This window comes from Grus americana, unplaced genomic scaffold, assembly GCF_028858705.1.
Source record: "Grus americana isolate bGruAme1 unplaced genomic scaffold, bGruAme1.mat scaffold_82, whole genome shotgun sequence".
Lineage (NCBI taxonomy): Eukaryota > Metazoa > Chordata > Aves > Gruiformes > Gruidae > Grus > Grus americana.
In genome coordinates, this window is record NW_026562023.1 from 532,706 (window position 1) to 555,377 (window position 22,672).

A 22,672-nucleotide genomic window follows, 5' to 3' on the forward strand; every position below is an offset into this window, starting at 1 on the left:
GGATCCATGGAGGAAAAGCATCCGCGTCCTCTCCTAATGTTTGGGGCTCTGGGCACTGCAGTGTATGGGGCTGGGAGTGAGCTTACTCTTCCTGCAGGACCCCTCATATTTATGACATTCAGGTATTTTCTTGGGGGGAATGGGTGGGAGTGGGTCCTGCTTGGCTGCAGGCTGCCCTCCAAAAGGGCCTAGCTCTCCCATGGCATCTCTGTGTCACCTAGCAGTCCCATGGAGAAGACAGGCAGCTGCAATGAGCCCTCTGTATCCCTGCCTAGGAGGGGAGAGCTGAGATCCTCCAGTGTCCAGTTTCTTCTCAGAGGAACATCTGGGTGCAATCGTCCTCCAGCTCAAAGAGGTGCCAGCGCAGGCCAGCCGAGACCAGGGCTGATGGACAGATCGACTCTCTTCACTCTGTATTGAGGAGCAGTTCCTTTGTCTCTCAGAACCCACAAGGTTTCCCCTGGAGCGCAGAAGAAATGCCAAGGGTTTATGCCTTTAAAAAATCCCTCGGGTGTGGATAGGCAAACAGAACAAAGTAAGCAAACCGAAATGCCCACAGCTCTACTCTGCAGTCGGGTGTAGTGGGACCAACAATCAATTATGAGAGGACTTAACCTGATATCACCCTATGTTCCTGTTTAGCTCTTGCTGGGACAAAGTCCTCCAGAGCCCCCAGAAGAGCTCCCTGCTCCTATGGCACCCACAAGCAGCACCAGCCTGAATGTAGCAAAGACACCTGCCAAAGGTCTTCCTGAAAGGGGAAAAGCGCTTTGGGAGGTTTCTATGAGAAATGGAGTAGGTTAAGCTCTACTCTAACTCTTCACTGTCTTTTCCTCCATGCACAGACCTCTGTGAGCAGCAGCTGCAGATGGCCAACGGCAGCTCCATCACCCAGTTCCTCCTCCTGGCATTCGCAGACACACGGGAGCTGCAGCTCTTGCACTTCGGGCTCTTCCTGGGCATCTACCTGGCTGCCCTCCTGGGAAACGGCCTCATCATCACTGCCATAGCCTGTGACCACCACCTCCACACCCCCATGTACTTCTTCCTCCTCAACCTCTCCCTCCTCGACCTGGGATCCATCTCCACCACTCTCCCCAAAGCCATGGCCAATTCCCTCTGGGACAGCAAAAGCATCTCCTATGCAGGATGTGCTGCACAGCTCTTTCTGTTAGTCTTCTTGATCTCAGCAGAGTATTTTCTCCTCACCGTCATGGCCTACGACCGCTACGTTGCCATCTGCAAACCCCTGCACTACGGGACCCTCCTGGGCAGCAGAGCTTGTGCCCACATGGCAGCAGCTGCCTGGGGCAGTGGGTTTCTCTATGCTCTGCTGCACATGGCCAATACATTTTCCCTACCCCTCTGCCACGGCAATGCTGTGGACCAGTTCTTCTGTGAAATCCCCCAGATCCTCAAGCTCTCCTGCTCAGATGCCTACCTCAGGGAAGTTGGCCTTCTTGTGGTTAGTGCCTGTTTAGCATTTGGGTGTTTTGTTTTCATTGTGGTGTCCTATGTGCAGATCTTCAGGGCCGTGCTGAGGATCCCCTCTGAGCAGGGACGGCACAAAGCCTTTTCCACGTGCCTCCCTCACCTGGCCGTGGTCTCCCTGTTTATCAGCACTGCCATGTTCACCAACCTGAAGCCCCCCTCCATCTCCTCCCCATCTCTCGACCTGGTGGTGTCAGTTCTGTACTCAGTGGTGCCTCCAGCAGTGAACCCCCTCATCTACAGCATGAGGAACCATGAGATCAAGGATGCCCTCAGGAAACTAATGACTGGATGCTTTCCAGAAACAACAAACTGCCTGTTTTCTTCTTCAGAATATTCATAATATATCTCATTACAGGCCCAGCCAGTCTTCTGGAAGTTTTTTTAATGATCATTTTGGTCTTGGGGGAAGGGGGTTTGTGGGGGGGCGTGTGAAGTTTGGGTTATTTGTTTCTTTGTTTTACTTATCTGAATGCTTTCCACAAAGAAATGTCTTTATTTGACCCATTTCTAATTCACAATCTATCCAGCTTTTGTGTGACCTGGAGGCTGTGCAAATGAGGAGTCATACCCTCTGGGTGTTTAAACAAAATAATGTGCCCTGCATTGACTCTTTTTTCTGAGGTCCTTCCTCCAAGACCTGCTCTGCAGCTGCAGGGAGCCTGTGTCCAGAGGGGAAGAAGAAAAGAGCGTCAGCACAGCCGCACTGCCAGGGAGCACCAGCACTTGGTCTTTCCCAAGCTGTTCTCCTTCCATTTCCATGCTCTCCTGAGCCCTTTTTTGGTGGAAGGCCTGGGTGCTCATGAAGCTTGGTTACAGTCCTGCTGTGTGGCGGTCCTGTGACCGCAGGCAGGGACAGGCAACGGGCACTTCTGATACAGAGCTGGCCTCCATAGCAGCATTTCCATCATACAAGGGGGTCTTCTCAGGGCAGTGCCCGAAGGCTTAGGTGTTCAGAAGCGGGTCTCAAGAACATGCCCAAAGAATAGACTCTGCAGAGAGGCTTGTTGCTTTGCTTGTTTCTCTGTGGGCTCAGTAGGATGAGATCAAGTTCCCAGTGTGGTCTGCTAGGGACTGAGGTCTGGTACCGGTGTTGCTTGTTGGTGGCCAACACCCATGCAGATGGGGAATGGTTCCCAACTCACCTGCCTGGGGCTCTACAGCAGTTCACAGGGCTGCTGGCAAGTGAATGTTTTTCTGGAGGGACTCAGGAGCTGCCAGAAGAGCACAGGGGATCTGCAGGGACAGCGTGTGCCGGGGAGTCAGCGGTGGATGGAGCCCCACTGAGCGTGAGCCTGTCCAAGGTGGAGACCAGAGGTAAAGTGCCAAATCTGGGTGTGAACAGGAAAGTCCGAGCTCTGCAACGCAGGAGACACAACGGGCACAAGGAAAGCAGTCTGGTGAGTGATGCGTTATCACCCTCAGTGAAATGTCATAGGCTGGATGCATTGCAGCACCAAAATGCATCTCATGGCCTTGGAAGTGAGGCAGGGTACCTCTGCGCACCCTCCACGGCCTCAGAAGAACTTGTGTGGGAGGCAGTCAATGGCAGTGACAGCCCTGAGCTAGGTCTGCCACGCAGCCCGACCGGCACCGGCCCTGCAGAGTCAGCCCGTGGCGCCGGGCACCGCAGCCCACGCGCTCTGCAGAGCAGCACCACCAGCTCAGGGGCTGCGGGGAGCATGAGGAGAGGGTGCGGGAATGGCCGGCCAGGCCAACACAGACATGCTCACCTGGGGAAAGGCTCTGTGGGGAAATGGAATGTCCTGGGAGAAGAGCAGGGCACCACGTGTGTGCAAGGCAAGAGAAATCCTTCGACCGGGCAGGCTGCCCTATCCTTAGGGCCGCAGGAGCTGCCTGAGGAGCCGCAGGGCCAGGACTCTGTGCTGTCCTGGGGAGTGGGACTGGCACGGGGGGCTGCAGGCTGTCTGGGGTGGGGATCTTGTCAGCATGCCAGCCAGAGACACAGTCACCGACCTCCATTTCCTGCTGTGGGGCCAGTCCCAACCTGGGCTGCTGTGCTGGGCTGTGCTGGGGCAAGGGCAGGCAGATGGGGAGAGCTGGGGAGGGGCTGGGATGGGAAGTGCCAGGGAGAGGAAAACACCAGTGATCAGCTACAGTGCGTGAGTGCGGAGGTTGGGGGCACACGGCAGTGTCCTTGCACAGCCAGGCCTCCTGAGAGAGAGAAGGAGGACCGGCAGAGCAGAGTCTGCTCTGGGCCCTTATTCGCTGGACATGCCGGGGAAGTTGCCCCAGGGCAGCCATCACAGAGCAGCCAATAACAAGCACCATTTCCAGCACTGGCCTCTCAGCCCAGCTCAGAGAGGCTGTTCTTCCCTCCCCAGAGGGACATTGAATGACAAGGTCAGAAGTCCAAGTTTGCATGCTTCAGACGAGACATAAGCATGCACAGTGTGTGTGTGTGGGGAGATGAACCCACAAATGCCATCAGCTATTCCAATGGCCTCACCATCACCACCATAGCCTGCAACCAGTGCCTTCAGACCCCCATGTACTTCTTCCTCCTCGACCTGGGCTCTGTCTCCACTGCTCTTCCATCATGGCATCATCGATCCATGGCCAATTACCTCTGAGACAAGAGTGCAATTTCTTTCTTGGGATGCGCTGCTCAAATATTTTGGTTTCTCTTTTTAGTTGTAGCAGTGTTTTCTTCTCACTGTCATGGCCTATGACCGCTACATTGCCATCTGCAAACCCCTGCACTACGGGACCCTCCTGGGCAGCAGAGCTTGTGCCCACATGGCAGCAGCTGCCTGGGGCAGTGGGTTTCTCTATGCCAGTGTGCACACGGCCAATACATTTTTAATACCTCTCTGCCAAGGATATACCCTGGACCAGTTCTTCTGTGAAATCCCCCAGATCCTCAAGCTCTCCTGCTCAGATGCCTACCTCAGGGAAGCTGGCCTTCTTGTGGTTAGTGGTTTTCTTGTTTGGGGATGTTTTGTTTTCATTGTGGTGTCCTATGTGCAGATCTTCAGGGCCGTGCTGAGGATCCCCTCTGAGCAGGGACGGCACAAAGCCTTTTCCACGTGCCTCCCTCACCTGGCCGTGGTCTCCCTGTTTATCAACACTATGATGATGGCCTACCTGAAGTCCCATTCCATCTCCTCCCCATTCCTGTATCTGGCGATGGCAGTTCTGTTCATGGTTCTACACCCAACAGTGAACCCCCTCATCTACAGCATGAGGAACCTGGAGCTCAAGGATGCCCTGAGGAAACTGATTAGATGGTATTTAACAGCCAGAGACTGTGTACCTTCCTCTGCAAATCACTCCCAATATATACCTTGACAGTCTAAGCCTGTCTTTCCTTCTCTTTGTTTATTCTTTTTTATTTTCTCTTTTTTTTTCCTTTTCCACTTTTGATGATGCTGTCTGCAAAGAAATGTCTTTATTCATCCCCTCTGTCCTAGGTATCCACCTGTCTTGTGTGACCCACAGTGTCTGTGTAAATGAGGAGCCAGACTCTCTCTGCATTTAAGCAAAATAAATTAACCAGCAGCATCTTTTTGTCTGAAGTCAACCCTTAGGGGGGCAGGAATGAATGAGAAATCAAAGCACTTTTGTGCCGGGGTTTAATCCCAAGCAGCAACCAAGCCCTACACAGCTGTTCGCTCACTCCAACCACGGCAGCATGGGGGAGAAAATCATAAGGGTAAAAGTGCAAAGACTTGTGGGTTGAGATAAAGACAGTTTAATAGGTAAAAGTCGTGCATGCAAGCAAAGTAAAATAAGGAACTCCTTCACCATTTCCCATCAGCAGGCAGGTGTTCAGCCATCTCCAGGAAAGCAGGGCTCCATCACGTGTAACGGTTACTTGGGAAGACAAATGCCATCAATCTGAACGTCCCCTTCTACCTTTTAAAGTAAAGTGTTAATTCCAGGCATTCACAGGAAAATGAGGACTCTGCGATCACAGGAGAGGCAGCGGGAGCCCCGCTGGCACAGGGAAGGGAGACTGGAGAGCTGTTAGCTGAGGAGCTCCAGCACCAGGATTGCCATGCTGTCCTGGAGAGTGGGGCTGGTGGGGGCAGAGAAGGGGGCAAATGCAGTCAGCATGGAGGGTCACCTACAGTAGGAACAGAGGAGAGCCAGAGGGTGAGTGGCCTCTGTTTCCTCATGCCCTTGCGGCCAGGTCAAGCCCTGGGACCGATGGGGAGCCGGAACCCCCTGCTCTGCCCCCCAGGACCTGCTGTGCCCTTCAGAGGGGCTGGGGCTGTGGGCTGAGTGCCCAGAGCTCTGCAGCACCCTGCCGTGGGCACTGCCGTGGGCCAGCCCAGACTTGGCCACTGTACTGGGAAGAGGCGAGGAGAATTAGGGATTGCTGGGGAGGGGTCGGGCTGGGTCGAAATGTGCCCAGGAGAGAACAAACACAGTGTAGAGCTAAGCTGTGTGAGTGTGCAGGGTGGGGGCACGCGGCAGGGTGCAGATCACGGTGCAGAGCCAAGGGTCATGGTGAAGGAAGCAAGGAGCAAAGGTGCAGAAGAGAGGGGCCCAGTCTGTGCCTTTTTCCCTGGACGCCCTAGGGACGCTGCCCCGGCAGGGCAATTTTCCCTGGCTGCCCCACACACTGGCCATTTCCATCTCTGGCCATACACCTCAGTCCTGAGGAGGGACCTTTGCTGCATGGCCACCTCTGTCCTCCTCCGGGCCTTCATGATACCCAACTCCACTGCCATTATTAATAAAAAGAAAACGAGTTTCCTACTGACACTCATTACAATCCAAGTCCCATAGCTCTTGCCACAGCTGGTCTCTCAGCCAAGCCCATTCTCAGGCAGGTCCAGCTAGATCAGGGGTTCATGGTCTTGTCTCAAGAGATATTGAAAAAATCCATTGTTTGAGATCCCACCAACTGGCCTGGGTCTTTCTTCTAGTGTTTGACTCCGAGGGATTTCTCAAAAAAAAACCCCAACTCTTTCCACTTTTCCTTGTCCATGATGGTCTCCAGGCCCCAACCATCCTTCTTGCCTTTGCAGGACTTGCTCCAATCTGTCAGGGTCTTTCTTGTGCTGGGGAGCTGCAAACTGGACACAGCACTCCTGATGTGGTGGTTCTGCAGTGGCTTAGCCTTGGCCAGCAGCCAGACACCCACTCAGATGCTCATTCACAGCCCCAACTCAAAAAGACAAAGGGAGACAATAAGATAGATTAGCTCACAGGTCAAGATAAAGACCGGAAGATCACTTACTAATTACTGTCATTGGCAAAGAAGAGCTGACTTGGGGAAAATCAATTTAATTTATTGTTAATTAAAACAGACTTTTGATATGACAAAAATATGAAAGACCATTCCCCCTTCATTCCCAATTCTACTACCTGCCCCAACCCTGAGAGGTGAAGGGGGATGGTGAATGAGGGGTTACAGTCAGCACAGAACCTCTCTGCCACTCCTTCTTCGTCACACTTTTTCACAGAGATGTGATGTCAATGGAAGAAGAGCCAAGGTGGGGATGGACAGCTCCCAGGGCTTTTGTGGTAGGTGGAGATAGAACATATTTAGGAGAGACCAGCAGGGAAGATGAGAAGTGGGGGATGCCCTGTGGGATGTCAGGGCAGCTCAGATAAATGGACATTCTCTATGGAACACGCAACAGGTTAAATGGAGGCGTGGGGGTGTGTGTGCGTCAGCTTCTAAATGGGCCATCCAGTCTTCTGCTCACCTGGATGGGGTACTCCCAAAAGAGGAAGAACTGGTCAGGGCTGTGAAGACCAGTGTCAGCCTGGTCTGCAGTGACCATGTGGTCTCCCACATCCCCAGGGACGAGGGGAAGGAGATTAGCAGAGCACAGACCCTGCACATGAGGGAATGAGACTTTGGCCTCCTGCGGGCACTGGCAGGTGGGATGCCATGGGGGCAGTGTCAGGGCCCTGAGAGCATCCATCGGCCTTCATGGCCCTGACCAGCATAACCTGCAGCCTCCACCTGCATCCCTGTCCATGGGCCCAGGAGCCCATTGAAGCCCACTTTCAGCCCCAGCTTGATCTGCACTGCAGGTGTATGGGTCTCCAGTCACAGCCATAGACACAGCCTGGGCTGTCCATGGACCTTGTCGATTCAGACTTGCAGATTCACTTCCTAGCTGGATTCTTTGTGGGGTGTACAATGAAATGACACCAGCGCCCTCCAGCTGCCACACCACAGCTGATTCATGGAGGCCTAGGGCCTTTCTGCTGCCTTTCTTCTCATCACTTGGTCAGGTTTTGGCAGGAGAGCAAGGAAAAGCAGGTGAGGAAAAGCAGGGTGCCAACGATTGAAAGCAGAGAGCAGAGCCTTCACATGTGAAATGATCTAAAGGCTATACCAGTTCAAAAGTGTTTTCTTCAGCTCCTTCCTATGAGGCATTGAATCTGTAGCAGGAACATGGAAGCTCTGAGATGCCTCCATATCCCTCTCTTTGAGCAATGAGGTTGATAGTACCCAAGTCAGAGGCTTTCTTTCAATTCTGTTTATAGTCTAAAGCACTCCATGGTCTGGAGATATGCCAGGGAACTTGCATAAGGAACCCACTCCTTGGAAAAGAAGGTGCATGTTCCCAGGAATCTCAGGAGGCATGGCCTACCGATAGCGGTGTTCAGGGAACTGGTCAAATGCCTCGTCTCCAGTTCTGTGATGGTGACCTGGTTTGTGTGTAAATTCTCTCTGTGCATGCTGACATTTCCTGAACAACCCGGTCTGATCTCAGAGCTGGCCCTGCTTTGAGCTGGGCATTGCACTTGAGACCTCCAGAGCTCCCTTCCACCCTGAATTATCCTATGATGTAGAGAGCCTCACCTCCAGCTTAATCTCTTCCTGTACAGCACGTGCCAAGGAACAAGCTCTTGGAAGGCTTGGCAGGAGGAGACTGCTGGGGGACTCTAGTCCATCCTCCACGTAGCTGTGACTTTGCAGAGCTGAAACCTGAAGAGCTCCAAAGGTGGAGGTCACAGCAGTGCTCCTTCTAGTCCATGTTATTTTTTCTAAGGCTCAGCCCAAAACTCCCAAGAGGCACTTTGTGGCTGTTTCCTCTGTCAGTTCATTGGCCACTGCAGAAGAGAGCTCGGCTCCCTCATCTCTCAAGGTAGGTAGGTGCAGGCTCTTACGAGGTTGCCCAATGCCTTCCCTTCAGCCAGCTAGAGAGGCCCAGTTCCCTCAGACTCTCCTACAGCTCAGGCTTTAGGCTCCTCACTCCATTTTGGCAGACCTCCCCCGGACACTCTCCATTTTCTCCATTTTCCTTTTGGAATGCAAAGCCCACTGGCTCCTACGGCAGCCATCATGACTCACAGGCCCTTCTCCTCCAAGCACCCCTTAGCCTGCGTGGTCACTGCCCATGCTGCTGCACGGAGTTGTTCTGCAGCTTTTCCTTCTAAATCTTCAAGTTTCGGCTGGCCAAATCCCCAGGTGTGTCAAGGTCCCTCTGGAATGAACCTCCAACACTGAAAGTACCTGTGCTGATGTTCATCCTGAGCCATGGTGCCTCTAACAAGGTGATAACTCAGGTAGCTACAGGACACTACAGATGAGAAAAAGAGTACTAGTGTAGTGTAGTTGCTAATCAAGGCAGAAAGCAACGTTTAACCACCTCAGAAACACCAAATAAGGGTTCAAAGGGAGCACGTGCAGGGCCTGTGAGGAAATGGATAAAAGGGGTTGTCTTTTTGCATGGGAGGGGATAAGGAGTAGGACTGGAGAGGTGGGAAGGGAGTGACAAGGGAATGAATGGTGAAGCAAAGGAAATGGTCAGGACAGTTTGGGGATACCTGTCAAGCAGGCCTGCACCTGAGCAGCAGTGCCTGGAGCAAGGCATGAGAGCTGCAGCTGCTCTGACTAAACTAAGAACCTGACTTACTTCCATGGTCACAGGGAACCTGAGAACATTCCCTGCTGTCATCAAATGCAGACCTTGAGGACAAGAAACTGCTGCATCATTTTGGTTTCGACTTTCTTAAATGGGATTTCAGGAGGTGTCTGTTCTGGCCTTCTGCTCGCAGCAGAATCAGATGTGGAGTCAGGCCACATTGCTCGAGGCTTTATCCATTGGGGGCTGGAAAACACCCAAGGGCAGAGACGGCACAACGTCTGTGTGAAACCTGTTCCAATGCTTGGATGTCCTCATGGAGAAAAAGATTTTCCTTATCCCTGTGTTGAACCTTCCTTATTTCATCATCTAACTATTGTCTATTATACAATGACCCTTTGTAAAGTCACCTTTTCAGCAGACTGTCTAGACAAAGGCCCTTTCCATTGTGCTCCAGTTTTCTCCTCTCCCTGCTCTTTGTTCACTCACATTCCTGTCACCCACCCCAAGCTGCTGCTTTGACATCAGGGAGTTAAAAGCTTGCCCTGTCATTAAGTAGTCTAATTGTCTCTTTAGCCAACTCTTTAGTTATGTTTATATCTATATATCTATATATCTACTGACCTACCTACCTACCTATCTAAAACATTTCTCATAAGATTATCCCTTGTAGAAATGCAACGTCATTAGAGGCAGCTTGTAGTAAGCATATGCTGCAGAGTGTGTTTTATTGTTGATGAAACTTTATCGTGCTTGACTTTTCTTTGCTTGCAAATAGGCAAAAAAAATCTGTGCCTGTGTGCAGCCATTTCTCTAAGGAAAGCAAGTGCGGGTTGGTACAAAGGAGCTGTAACATCCAGCTGCAGAATTCAGTGGAGAAGTCTGATGTAAGGGAAAGTCCCCGGTGGCCAATGAGAGAAATGGTGGGGCTGGGGAGCTGAGGTGGAGGTTGTCCATGCTGTGTCAGACCTCAAGGGACTGCTTTTCCTCCTGTCCAGGCGTCCTTAGGAGAGACCCTGGAGCAAGATCTACTGGGGAATGCTGCCATCACCTCTTCTCTAAACTGAAAAGTAGTAAAATACACCCTTGGAAATAAAAGCTCCTCTTTATTAGAAGTTCTTTGAAATCTTTCTCCACAACTACACTAGGAAACAGCTCCAATTATCTGTACAACTCTTGAAGACTTGAAGAAAATCACAGGGAGAGAGATGGCTCGTTAGGGCTTACTTGATTTTAATGAGTCCCATGGTGTATTTGGTGCTGAGTAACGAACCTCAGGTACTGAGAGGAGATTGCACAAACCTCTCAAAGACTCAGTGTAAAAGGAAAAAACCCAGAGTACCTTGAAGCATTGAGTCCCACTGAGCACCATGACCAGCAAAGGCTCCCTGAGGACTCGTTAGAAGGGATAATTGGAGGCCATGATTGCAGGTAGGCAGGCAAAGGTAATGTGCAGGCAGCTGAGATGCAGAGAAAGCCCTGCTTTTGTTTGATGAAGCAGAAGGGCCAAGGCCTGACCCCCAGCCCCTGGGAAGGCAGATCCTGTCCTTCACGCCTTGCTCAGGGCTCTTCCTGGGGCAGTGGGATGTGGGGGGTGTCGTGCTGAGTGAAGGACAACGGGATGGCAGTTCCCAGCCTTACTGGGGGTGTGCAAGGAGGCAACGAGGCCCCCCCAGTGCCTTAGGACAACATGTCTCCTCACAGGCCTTGGTGGCAGAGATGATTGCCAAGGGGACATGGACTTGGGTTCTCTTGGCGACTTCCAGCCTTGCCAGCGCCCTTTGCCATCTCCACCACACATCGTCCTACGCTGTCCCACAGCTGCTTCTTTTCCCTCCACACCGTAGACACCCATCTCACTTCCTCACCTTGCTCTCACCCTGGCATTTCCATACATTCACGGACATCTGTCCACCCTCACGCTCTGTTCCTTGAAACACAAAGATGGACTGATCTCATACTCCTTCAGGATGACTTCTTGTACCACAGCACTACCCTTGGAGTGACAGTTCTTCCTCCTCATGTCCAGTCTCCACCTTCCACGCTGCACTGTGTGGCAGCGTTTCTCTCTCCTGTTGTTTCCTACCTCCAAGGAAAGCTCCACCATCTGAGAAACAACCCTTCAGGCAGGCATCCCAACCCACCAGTCTTCTTGAGGCCTTTCACCTGAACAGACAGAAGTAACCTCACCATGATCTCCCAAGGCTGCTAGCCTTTCAGGTTCTTGAATAGACACGACCAAGCCGTGTGCCTGCTGCTGTCCCATCATGGTCTCAGGCAGAACAGACCTGACCACCAAGATATAAGCCCCCTTCCTGGAGGGAGCCTAGGTCCTTTGGCAGATGGGATCTCACAGACAATGTGCCAACCAGGTGACTTCTGCTGGCCTGTCAGAGATGCTGGCAGATGTGAGCTTTAAAGCGCATGTCCCAGCCATGGGCCAAGGTCTGGCCTATCAGCTATTTCAGAATGAAGTGACCTCAGAGTCCCTTTCTCAGCCACGTTCCTGCTGCTGGCCTATCACCTCCAGAGGCAGAACTGACCTCACCTCCCCATTTGCTTCCTACTGGATTATGAGGTACTTATACACAATTGACCACATCATACCATGCCCAACCATCACCCTCTTTGTGGCCCAGTACCTGAGCAGGTAAAAGTAAGCTGCTTTCATCAAATTTATCCAGTAGATTTCCTACCAACAATTTGAGTGGAGAAATGTTCCTCAGAGGAACTGCTGTTTTTCTACTGCTGCATTTTCTATCTCTACTTCGGCCTCTTTGTTTTGTCTTCTTCCTCTGTCGATTCTGTCTCCAAAAGCTCTCCAAGGGAGAGACTCATGGAATCATCAAATAACTCAGGTTGGAAGAGAGCCCTGAAGTTCATCTTGTCCGGCTATCCTGCTCAAGGCAGGGTTAACCTGATGAGGTCGCTCAGAGGCTCTGCCCAGTTTGGCATCATCCACAAAGGAGCTGAAAATGCCCTCTGTCACATTATACAGGGAGTTAATAAAGACATTCAACAGGGTTGGCCCAATCCGACTGTATAGAGACTATGGAGACCATGTCAAAGCCCTTGCTAAGGTCCAGGTACGAAACATGCCCTTCTTGCCCCTACCCATGTGGGTTCGGCAGTCCCTTCCTTCTCCTTCAAGTGCCTGTAACTCCCTGCAGGTGTATTTGGCCCATCACCTTCTGAGGGACTAAGGTGAGGTTGACCAGCCTGTAATTCTCCCAATCCTCCTCCTTGCCCTTCTTGAAGAAATGTTTGATGTCTGCCTTTTCTGAGGATCCCAAACCCTCTCTGATTGCTCTGACACATTTGAGGGCACAATCCAGAAAGGGTGACGTGAGCAGAGAGGAGTACTGGTAAATGGTACAGACCATGGTACATCCAGGAGTTAGTGATCAGTGTCACAGAAAACCTGAGCAGACCCAGGCCTCTACTATGCTCTACGTACAGCTTGGCCTTCAGGCCGTGTTGTGCTGAGCTTATCCCTGGGATGCAGAATTAATTTCATTGTAATGAGAAGCGTGCAGGAAGCTCCCACCTGGTAGCGGTGATTAGACCTTCTGCATGTCCTTACCTTTATCTAAAACTGCAACAATGATTTCACATGTGAAGAGCCTCTTTTGGGGGTGGTAGAAATGATGACTTGAATTTTGTTGCTTATGAGAAAACACTGACAGTGATCACAGGAGTGTTGTGGTTTAACCCCAGCTGCCAACTAAGCACCACCAGCTGCTTGCTCACTCCCTGCTCCAGTGGGATGGGGGAGACACTCGGAAGGGTAAAAGTGAGAAAAGTGGTGGGTTGAGGTAAAGGCATTTCAATAGCTAACACAAAAGCTGCGCAAACAAACAAAGTAAGACAAGGAATTAATTCACCACTTCCCATCAGCAGGCAGGTGTTCGACTGTCTCCAGGAAAGCAGGGCTCCATCACATGTAATGGTTACTTGGGAAGACAAATGCCGTAACTCCAAACATCCCCCTCTTCCTTCTTCTTCCCCAGCTTTATAACGTTAAGCACGATGTCATATGACATGGAATATCCATTTGGTCAGGTGGCGTCAGCTGTCCCAGCTTGTTGTTCACCCCCAGCCTCCTTGCTGGTGGGGTGGTGTCAGGATTAGGAAAGTCCTTTACTCCATGGAAGCCCTGCTCAGCAATAACAAATCCATCTCTGTATTATCAAGACTGTCTTCAGCACAAATCCAAAACACAGCCCCATCCTAGCTACTCTGAAGAAAATGAACTCTATCCCAGCCAAAACCAGCACAGGCATGTTCTTGAGAGTGACTTTGGAGGAAGGCTTAAGGCTTCATGCACTGCCCTGAGGAGATCCCCTTTCATGATGGAACCACTCCTACGGAGGCCAGCTCTGTCACAGAAGTGCCCGTTGCCTGTCCCTGCCTGCGGTCCCAGGACGACCATGCATCAGGACTGTGACCAAGCTGCAGAGCAATCAGGCCTTACACCAAAGCCAAGTGTGGTGGGTTGACCCTGGCTGGAAGCCAGGTGCCCACCAGAGCCGCTCTCTCACTCCCCTCATTCACTAAACAGGGGAGAAAAGGCATAACGAAATGCTTGTAGGTCGAGATAAGGACAGGGAGAGATCACTCACTAATTATCGTCACGAGCAAAACAGACTGAACTTAGAGAGGGAATTCATCTAATTTATTACTAGGCAAAACAGAGTAGAGGAATGAGAAAATAAAATCAACTCTTAAAACACCTCCCCCCACCCCTCCCATCTTCCCGGGCTCGACTTCACTCCCAGCTTCAACCTTCCCTCCCCCTCAGAGGCACAGGGGGACGGGGAATGGGGGTTACGGTCAGTTCATCTCACAGTGTTTCTGCCGCTTCTTCATCCTCAGGGGGAGGACTCCTCTCATCGTTCCCCTGCTCCAGCATGGAGTCCCTCTCACAGGGTGCAGACCTTCAGGAGCAAACTGCTCCAGCGTGGGGTCCCCCACGGGGTCACAAGTCCTGCCAGCAAACCTGCCCTGGCATGGGCTCCCCTCTTGACGGGTCCACCGGTCCTGCCAGGAGCTTGCTCCAGCGTGGGCTTCCCACAGGCCGCAGCCTCCTTCAGGTGCCTCCACCTGCTCCGGCGTGGGGTCCTCCACGGGCTGCAGGTGGAATCTCTACACCCCCTCATCCTTCCTCCATGGGCTGCAGGTGGAATCTCTACACCCCCTCATCCTTCCTCCATGGGCTGCAGGGGGACAGCCTGCTTCACCATGGCCTTCACCACGGGCTGCAGGGGGATCTCTGCTCCGGCGCCTGGAGCACCTCCTGCCCCTCCTTCTGCACTGACCTGGGTGTCTGCAGAGTTTCTTACAGCTTCTCACTCCTCTCTCCGGCTGCAAAAGCTCTCTCTCTAAGTGTTTTTCTTCTTCTTAAATATGTTCTCACAGAGGCGCTGATTGGCTCGGCCTTGGCCAGGGGCGGGTCCATCTTGGAGCCGGCTGGCATTGGCTCTGTCAGACACAGGGGAAGCTTCTGGCAGCTTCTAACAGAAGCCACCCCTGTAGCCCCCCCGCTACCAAAACCTTGCCACGCAAACCCAACACACCAAGGGATCAGAAAGAGAGTGTGGAAGTGAAAAGAGAACAGCTCTGGGAGATCAAGTGCCTCCTGGCAGTGCTGCCATGCCAGGAGTCTCTTCCCTGCCACCTCTGCACACAGGAACTGTCCCTGCACCTCAATAAAGCTCTTGGAGGAAGGATCTCAGAAAAAACCCGACCTTGCTGCAAGGTCCTTTATTTTACTTAAACACACAGAGAGCATGGCTCCTCGTTTACACAGCCACTCGGTCAGAAAAGCAAAGCAGAGACTGAATTAGAGAGGGGATGACAACATCACTGCGAGTAAAACACCATCATCAACAATATAAATTACAGATGACAGGCTGGGCCTGTAATGAGTTAATTAATAGCTGTTATGCAGCAGAAGATGGGCAGTTTATTGCTGCCAAATACCATCCAGGCCTCAGTTTCCACACTGCATCCTTGAGCTCCTGGTTCCTCATGCTGTAGATGAGGGGGTTCATGGCTGGAGGCACCACTGAGTACAGAACAGCCACCACCAGGTCCAGAGATGGGGAGGAGATGGAGGGGGGCTTCAGGTCAGCAAACGTGCCAGAGCTAATAAACAGGGAGACCACGGCCAGGTGAGGGAGGCACATGGAGAAGGCTTTGTGCCGTCCCTGCTCAGAGGGGATCCTCAGCACGGCCCTGAAGATCTGCACATAGGACACCACAATGAAAACAAAACACCCAAAGGCTAAACAGACACTAACCACAAGAAGGCCAACTTCCCTGAGGTAGGCATCTGAGCAGGAGAGCTTGAGGATCTGGGGGATTTCACAGAAGAACTGGTCCACAGCGTTGCCATGGCAGAGGGGTAGGGAAAATGTATTGGCCGTGTGCAGCAGAGCAGTGAGAAACCCACTGCCCCAGGCAGCTGCTGCCATGTGGGCACAAGCTCTGCTGCCCAGGAGGGTCCCGTAGTGCAGGGGTTTGCAGATGGCAACGTAGCGGTCATAGGCCATGACAGTGAGAAGACAATACTCTGCTCCAAGCAAGAAGGCAAACAGGAAGACCTGTGCAGCACATCCTCGGTAGGAAATGACCCTGGAGTCCCAGAGGGAATTGGCCATGGCTTTGGGGAGAGTGGTGGAGATGCAGCACAAGTCAAGGAGGGAGAGGTTGAGGAGGAAGAAGTACATGGGGGTGTGGAGGTGGTGGTCACAGGCTATGGCAGTGATGATGAGGCCGTTTCCCAGGAGGGCAGCCAGGTAGATGCCCAGGAAGAGCCCGAAGTGCAAGAGCTGCAGCTCCCGTGTGTCTGCGAATGCCAGGAGGAGGAACTCAGTGATGGAGCTGTCATTGGACATTTGTTCAGTCTGGGCTTGGGGAACTGTTGAAAGAAGAGAATACATTGACAAGTCAGGGCAGACTTCTCTGAGCCTGTCCTATGCTGTTTCTCAAAAAAATCCCCTCAAAATTACTTTTCATTTTTGGGAGGGAACTTTGTTCAAATCCTTTGTGTTAGCTCACCTTTGTGCTTCTGAGTGAGGGCACTTTTAAGGGGCAGAAATCCTCATCTTTCACCTTGCTCTCAGCCTGGACACTGGTGAGTCCTGAGGGACAAAAGGGCTCCTTATGCCCTAATGCAGAGTCAGGAGAGCTGGTCTGCCCACGAGTGACCTGCTGGTCACCATGCAGGTGCCCTGTGCTAATTACACCTCTCTCCGTTGGAGGATGATCTCACACACAATGGACTTGAAGAAGAAACTCAACTTTTGTGAGCTCAGAAGAGTCCCGTTTCAAAGTCCATTCCTCACAACTCTTTTCTCTTTCTCTAAGCAGCTGAGCAGAGAGTGATGCCGAGGGGTGGCCTGGCTCTCTGTTCCCTGGAGTTGTCCCTGCCGGGAGCCGTTTCTCTGTCTCCAAGTCTCCTCCCTGTCAGTGCTCACAGACCCCATCCCACCTGCTCTGTGCTCAGCTCTGCCCTGAAGACACCTCCTGGCAGCAGGGCTCTGCCCAGGGCATCTCCCTGTTAGCAGCTCCGCAGGAGTAGGTCAGAGAAGCACTGATGCTGCAAGCAAAGGTGATGGTGGTGCTGTCTGCTGGTAGAGGAGTGGGTGAAGGCACTTAGGAGGCTTCTGGCAGCTGTGTTGATCCCTCAGTGTAAGGGTTCAGGAGTCTCGGTGACTTCTTCAAACTTGACAGCTCCTCTCCCCTGTCCCTTAGAAGAAAGCTGAGAAGGTAGTCCCTGCCTTGACCTTCCTCTTGAAATGCTGCCTCCGCCATTTTCCTCGTGGTGATCTGGAGCACTAACCAGCCCTGCCTACACAGCACCCTCTCAATATCAGAAGGCTCCTACCCTGCTGGGGGTCACTTCTTCCACCCACTCCTTCTCCATGGTGTGTAATGCCGTGGGGAGCTCCCTGGTCAGGCTGAGTGCTGACCCTGGCAGGCGGCAGAGTCCCTGTCATGGCACATGAGACCCCTGGGGCATAGAGACCCTGCTCTGAAGAACAGTCCTGGGCACCCCTGGGCTGTACACCCACCTTCACACCCTGCAGCCGTCCCTGTCCCTCTCATGCCCTGTCCCTCTGATGGTGCAGCAGGAAAACCCTGCTCTGGAGCACGTCCTCCTCCTCTATAGAAGAGAGAGATCCCATAGGCTGTGGGTTATGCCAGCTTTAGGAGATCCCTCCATGAACTGCAGCTGCATTGGCCTGCACCCAGAGACTTACTGTGTCAAGGGCCGTGAAGATTTCTCCTCTTCTGAGCTCTCAGCATCCTCCCAGGCCCATCTGCCGTTGGCCTTTCTCTTCCCCTCGCTGCCTGCAGGCAGTGCCCTCAGCCCTGCTGCGCTTTGCAGAGGAGCTGCTCCTGGGCAGAGCTGTCTCTCTGCAGCGCTGCCCGCTTGCCATGAGCTCCCTCCATCCCAGGAGCCCAGCTCAGATCAGCAGCAGAGGACCAGCCCAAGGCATTTTAATGACCCCTCTGGTGGGATTGGTCCCTGAACCTCAGACACTGAGAGGAAATTGAAGAAACCTTTGAAGAAGTCCAAGTCAGATGCAAACTCCAAAGTTTCTTGGAGTGTTAACAGGTCCCACCGAGGACCATTACTGACGAAGCCTCCCTAGGGGCTGGTTAGAGCAGAAAGCTGGAGGCAGAGATGACAGGTAGACAAAGGCAATGTAAAGGTGGAACAGATTCTGAGTAATCCTGGATGTCTTGTATCAAGTCAAAGGGACAAGCTGTGACCCCCAGCCCCTGGGAAGGGAGATCCTGTCCCTCACACATTGCTCAGGGCTCTTCCTGGGGCAGTGTGATGTGAGGATGGGCAATGTCAAGGGCAGGACCAGGGTCCAACACCTCCCAGTCTCCCGGGTGGGGAAGGGGAGGCCATGAGACTTGTAGTGCTGTAAGGATAAGGTGCTCCCTCATAGGCATCAGTGGCAGAGACAACAGCCACTGCCAAGGGGAGAAAGAGTTCATCTCTGTTGGGGGCTGTCGTGGTTTTACCCCAGCCGGCAGCTAAGCACCACGCAGCCGCTCACTCGCTCCCCCCATCGGGATGGGGGAGAGAACTGGAAAAGTTAAAGTGAGAAAACTCGTGGGTTGAGATAAAGACATTTTAATAGGTAAAGCAAAAGCCGCGCGCACAAGCAAAGCAAAGCAAGGAATTCATTCACCACTCCCCACGGGCAGGCAGGTGTTCAGCCATCTCCAGGGAAGCAGGGCTCTGTCACGCGTAACAGTTACTTGGGAAGACAAACACCATCACTCCGAACGCCGCCCCCCCCCCCCCTTCTCTTCCCCCCAAGCTCCTTATAAACTGAGCATGACGTCATATGGTATGGAATATCCCTTTGGTCAGTTTGGGTCACCTGTCCTGTCTGTGTCTCCTCCCAACTTCTTGTGCACCCCCAGCCATCCCGCTGGCAGGGCAGTGCAAGAAGCAGAAAAGGCCTTGGCCCCGTGTAAACACTGCTCAACAATAAGCCCATAGAACAAAAACATCCCCATATTATCAACACTGTCTCACACAAATCCAAAACATATCCTCACACTAGCTACTATGAAGAAAATCAACCCTCTCAGCTAAAACCAGGACAGGGGCTTTTCAGACTTTCTTCATCCCTCTCTCCTCTCCACTGCAGGCCATTGTCCTATGGTGTCCCACACCTGTACCTCCTCCTCCTCATTGAATCATCATAGAATGGTTTGGGTTGGGAGGGAGCTCAAAGATCATCTAGTTACAACCTGCCCTGCTGCGGGCAGGGACACCCTCCACTAGACCACATTGCCCAAAGCCTCATCCAACCTGGTCTTAAACACTTCCAGGGATGGGGCATCCATCCAGGAGGATCTGCTCCATGATCTTGCCAGGCACGGAGGTGCCTGGTGCCTCTTTCTCTGCAGGCTGTAGACATCCACCCTGCTACCACACCTTGCTCTCACCTCAGCATCTCCCTTCCTTTACTGATATCTCTCCACCCTCCCTGGCTGTTCCTTGAAACACAAAGCCTTGGGCTGATCCAGTTTCCCTCTGGGTGACTTCATACACCATGGCACTGCCCTTTGAGTGACATTTCTTCATGTCCAGTCTAGGCCTCCTCAGCTGCACTTTGTGGCATTACTTCTTTCTCATGCTCTATCTCACTGCAAAGGGAAGCTCTATCATCTCTGAAGCAACTCTTCAAGCACTCTCAGGCCACTCCTGTACTGCCTGGAGCCTCCACACTGCTGGGCCAAAGAACGCGCAGTCCCTTGACCACCCTACACAGGTCATGTGCACTAGGTCCCAAGCCTCACTTTGGCAGACCTCCACTTGACACTCCCCACTTCCTCCCTACTTCTCCAAAACAGGGAGCCACACCCTGGGACACACCCATGTGTGTAGGCCACACCAATGTGAGTTGAGGGGGATGATAAGGCAGGTTGTTTGAGGGGCCCATGTTCCTCCTAATGCAGCCCCGTGACGCAGCAATGCCCCTAATGCAACACTGTGGTTGGTGAGTGTCTGCTGTGGACCTCCTGATGAGGCAGAGGAAGTAGATGAGGCCTTCTTCAGACACCTGGAAGAAGCCCCATGTTTGCAGGCCCTGATCCTCATGGCAGACCTGCACTATCCCAGTATTGACTGAAGGGGCAACACAGCAAGGTGAAAGCCATCCAGGAGGTTTCTGGAGTTCACTGACAACACCTTCCTGAGAATGGTGACTGAGGAGCCAGTGAGAGGGCGCTGTCCTTCGGGACGTCATCCGTCGAAACAAGGAAGAGCTGGTCAGGGATGGAATATCGGGCGCGAGAAAGTAGAGTTGAGGTTCCTGAAAGAAGGGAACAAGGCAAAGAGCAGGACTTCAGGAGAGACAGCTTTGGCGTGCTGAGGAACCTGCTTGGAAGAATCCCATGGTTTAGGGTCCTGCAGAGAAGAGGGAAGAGCTGTTTGCTAGACAAGGATCTCCTCTTCAAGCTTCGGAACAGTACACCCAGACATGCAGGAAGTCAAGCAACATTGCAGGAGGCTGGACTGGGTGAGAAAGAAGCCCCTGACAAAAATCAAGCATGAAGAGGAAGCCCAGAGAAGGTGGAAGCTGGCTGCCTTCCAGCCTCAATGGTTCTGTGATTTGGCGATGGAGAGAGCCGTTGTGGTGGGTTGACCCCAGCTGGATGCCGAGTTCCCACCAAAGCCTCTCTATCACTCCCCCTCCTCAGCTGGACAGGGGAGAGAAAAGATAACAAAAGGCTTGTGGGTTGAGATAAGGACAGGGAGAGATCGTTCACCATTTACCATCACGGGCAAAACAGACTCAACTTAGAAAAAAATAATCCAAATTCTTACTAAGCGAAACAGAGTAATAAGAAATAAAACCAAATCTCAAAACACCTTTCCCCCACACCTCCCTTCTTGCCGGGCTCAACTTCACTCCCGATTTCTCTACCTCCTCCCCCTCAGCGGAACAGGGGGACAGAGAATGGGGGTTGTGGTCAGTTCATCACACATTGTCTCTGCCCCTCCTTTCTCCTCACGGAGGACTCCTCATGCTTCCCCCGCTCCAGCGTGGGGTCCCTCTCCCAGGAGACAATCCTCCATGAACTTCTCCATCTTGAGTCCTTTCCACAGGCTACATTTCTTCATGACCTGCTCCAGCGTGTGTCCCTTCCACAAGGTACAATCCTTCAGGAACAGACTGCTCCAGCATGGGTCCCCCAGCGGAGTCACAAGTCCTGACAGAAAAACTGCTCCAGCGTTGGCTCCTCTCTTCATGGGTCCACAGGTCCTGCCAGGAGCCTGCTCCAGCGCTGGCTTCCCACAGGGTCACAGCCTCCTTCAGGTGTCTCCACCTGCTCCGGCGTGGGGTCGTCCGTGGGCTGCAGGTGGATATCTGCTCCACCATCAACCTCCATGGGCTGCAAAGGAATCTGCTCTGGCGCCTGGAGCACCTCCTCCCCCTCCTTCTGCACTGACCTTGGTGTCTGCAGAGTTGTTCCTCTCAAATAGTCTCAGTCGCTCTCTTTTTCTTCCTTCTTAAATATGTTATCACAGAGGCGCTGCCACAGTTGCTGATAGGCTTGGCCTTGGCCAGCATTGGGTCCGTCTTGGAGCCGGCTGGCATCAGCTCTATTGGACACAGGGGAAGCTTCTAGCAGCTTCTTGCAGAAGCCACCCCCTGTAGCCCTCCCGCTACCAAATACATGACTCTGTGTGTGTGTGTGTGTGTTTGTCTGTGTGTGTGTGTTTGTGTGTGTGTGTGTTTGTCTGTGTGTATGTGTTTCTCCATGGGGTAACTGGAAGGATGAGGGAATCCCAGGGCCAGCTCCTGGATAGATGGAGAGTTTAAGATCAGCTCCTGGAGACATCACTACTGTACGTATGGGCTTTCCCATAGCCCCTGCAGAAACTGTGATACATGTTCATACCAGCATCTTCCAAAAGCCTTCAAAATCGTGTGAATCCTGGTGAATTTTGAATGTGTGCTTGCTTTCATCCTAGGACTGCTGACTCCCCAAAAGCCTCACAATCATTGCACCAGAAATTGCATTAAGTTGTCTGATAGGTGTCCAGAGGGAAAGGCAGCTCGAGGAGAGTGGCATGACTACTGCATGCAGGGAAGGGAATACAATGATTTGGCTAGCAGGCAAGGATTTGGGTCCTCTGTGCTGTAGGCACTACAAGGGACACCATACAAGGCAGTGGTGCGTGCTCAGCGTGAACAAGGTCAACTGCATCTGAGGCCGTGGTAGGAGAAGCTCTGCCACCCCAGACATCTTGAGTTTTCATCCCCCTGCAGTGAGCCGTGGTGTGGTGACATCTGGACCGGTGTGTCCCTCTGTGGGAATTGCTGCTGTAGAGAGGTGGGGAGGAACTGGAGAGTGCCCCGAGGAGGTCTGCACATGTCCTGTACTTTAGGCCTCAACCCCATCTTTGCCGACCTCTTCCATACCCACTCAACCCTGGGAACATGCTGCTCCTGGAGAACCACTGCGCCCTCCAGGCAGCTCCAGATTCCTCTCCTAGACGATGGGTGTCCTTAATGTCACCTGTGTGAGAGCCCTGGGCACACCCCTCAGTTACACTCACCATCTTACCTGTCATCAGACACCGACTGGTGACGCATAAATCCAGTCCGACATCTCGTCTCTAAAAGGTCACAAAGAGACACTGGGCTTTTTGCTCCCAAACACATGGAGGAAGAGGAATTTCAGTGGGGCAGTTCCTCATGCCTCTTTGGAGAAAGAGCCCAGACAGAAAGCACTGCACCGGGGAGATCCCACGGTATTATCGAGATGCTACGAGTCACGCTAACTCTGAGCAGTGTTAAACATACTTTTATAAAGGCAGCCAGGCTCAC

At 52.6% G+C, this 22,672-nt stretch overlaps 2 protein-coding genes across 2 annotated transcripts; one reads left to right on the forward strand and one right to left on the reverse strand.

The window, feature by feature from the left end:
- Positions 1 to 838: 838 nt before the first annotated feature.
- LOC129201186 (olfactory receptor 14A16-like) lies at positions 839 to 1,834 on the forward strand. Its single transcript, XM_054812336.1, has one exon. It carries the CDS (start codon positions 869 to 871, stop codon positions 1,832 to 1,834), a length of 966 nt encoding a protein of 321 aa, XP_054668311.1. The 5' UTR covers positions 839 to 868.
- A 13,260-nt stretch (positions 1,835 to 15,094) lies between these two features.
- LOC129201162 (olfactory receptor 14J1-like) lies at positions 15,095 to 15,811 on the reverse strand (the record flags this gene model as incomplete). The annotated part of the gene is made up of 2 exons (XM_054812314.1): positions 15,095 to 15,130; positions 15,350 to 15,811. Coding segments are annotated over 2 exons (498 nt in total), but the record flags the coding sequence as incomplete, so codon positions are not given.
- Between the last annotated feature and the right edge of the window lie 6,861 nt (positions 15,812 to 22,672).

Bases quoted from the DNA above. Each gene is read 5' to 3' on its own strand.
- LOC129201186 (XM_054812336.1), top strand. From the start codon at position 869: ATGGCCAACGGCAGCTCCATCACCCAGTTCCTCCTCCTGGCATTCGCA.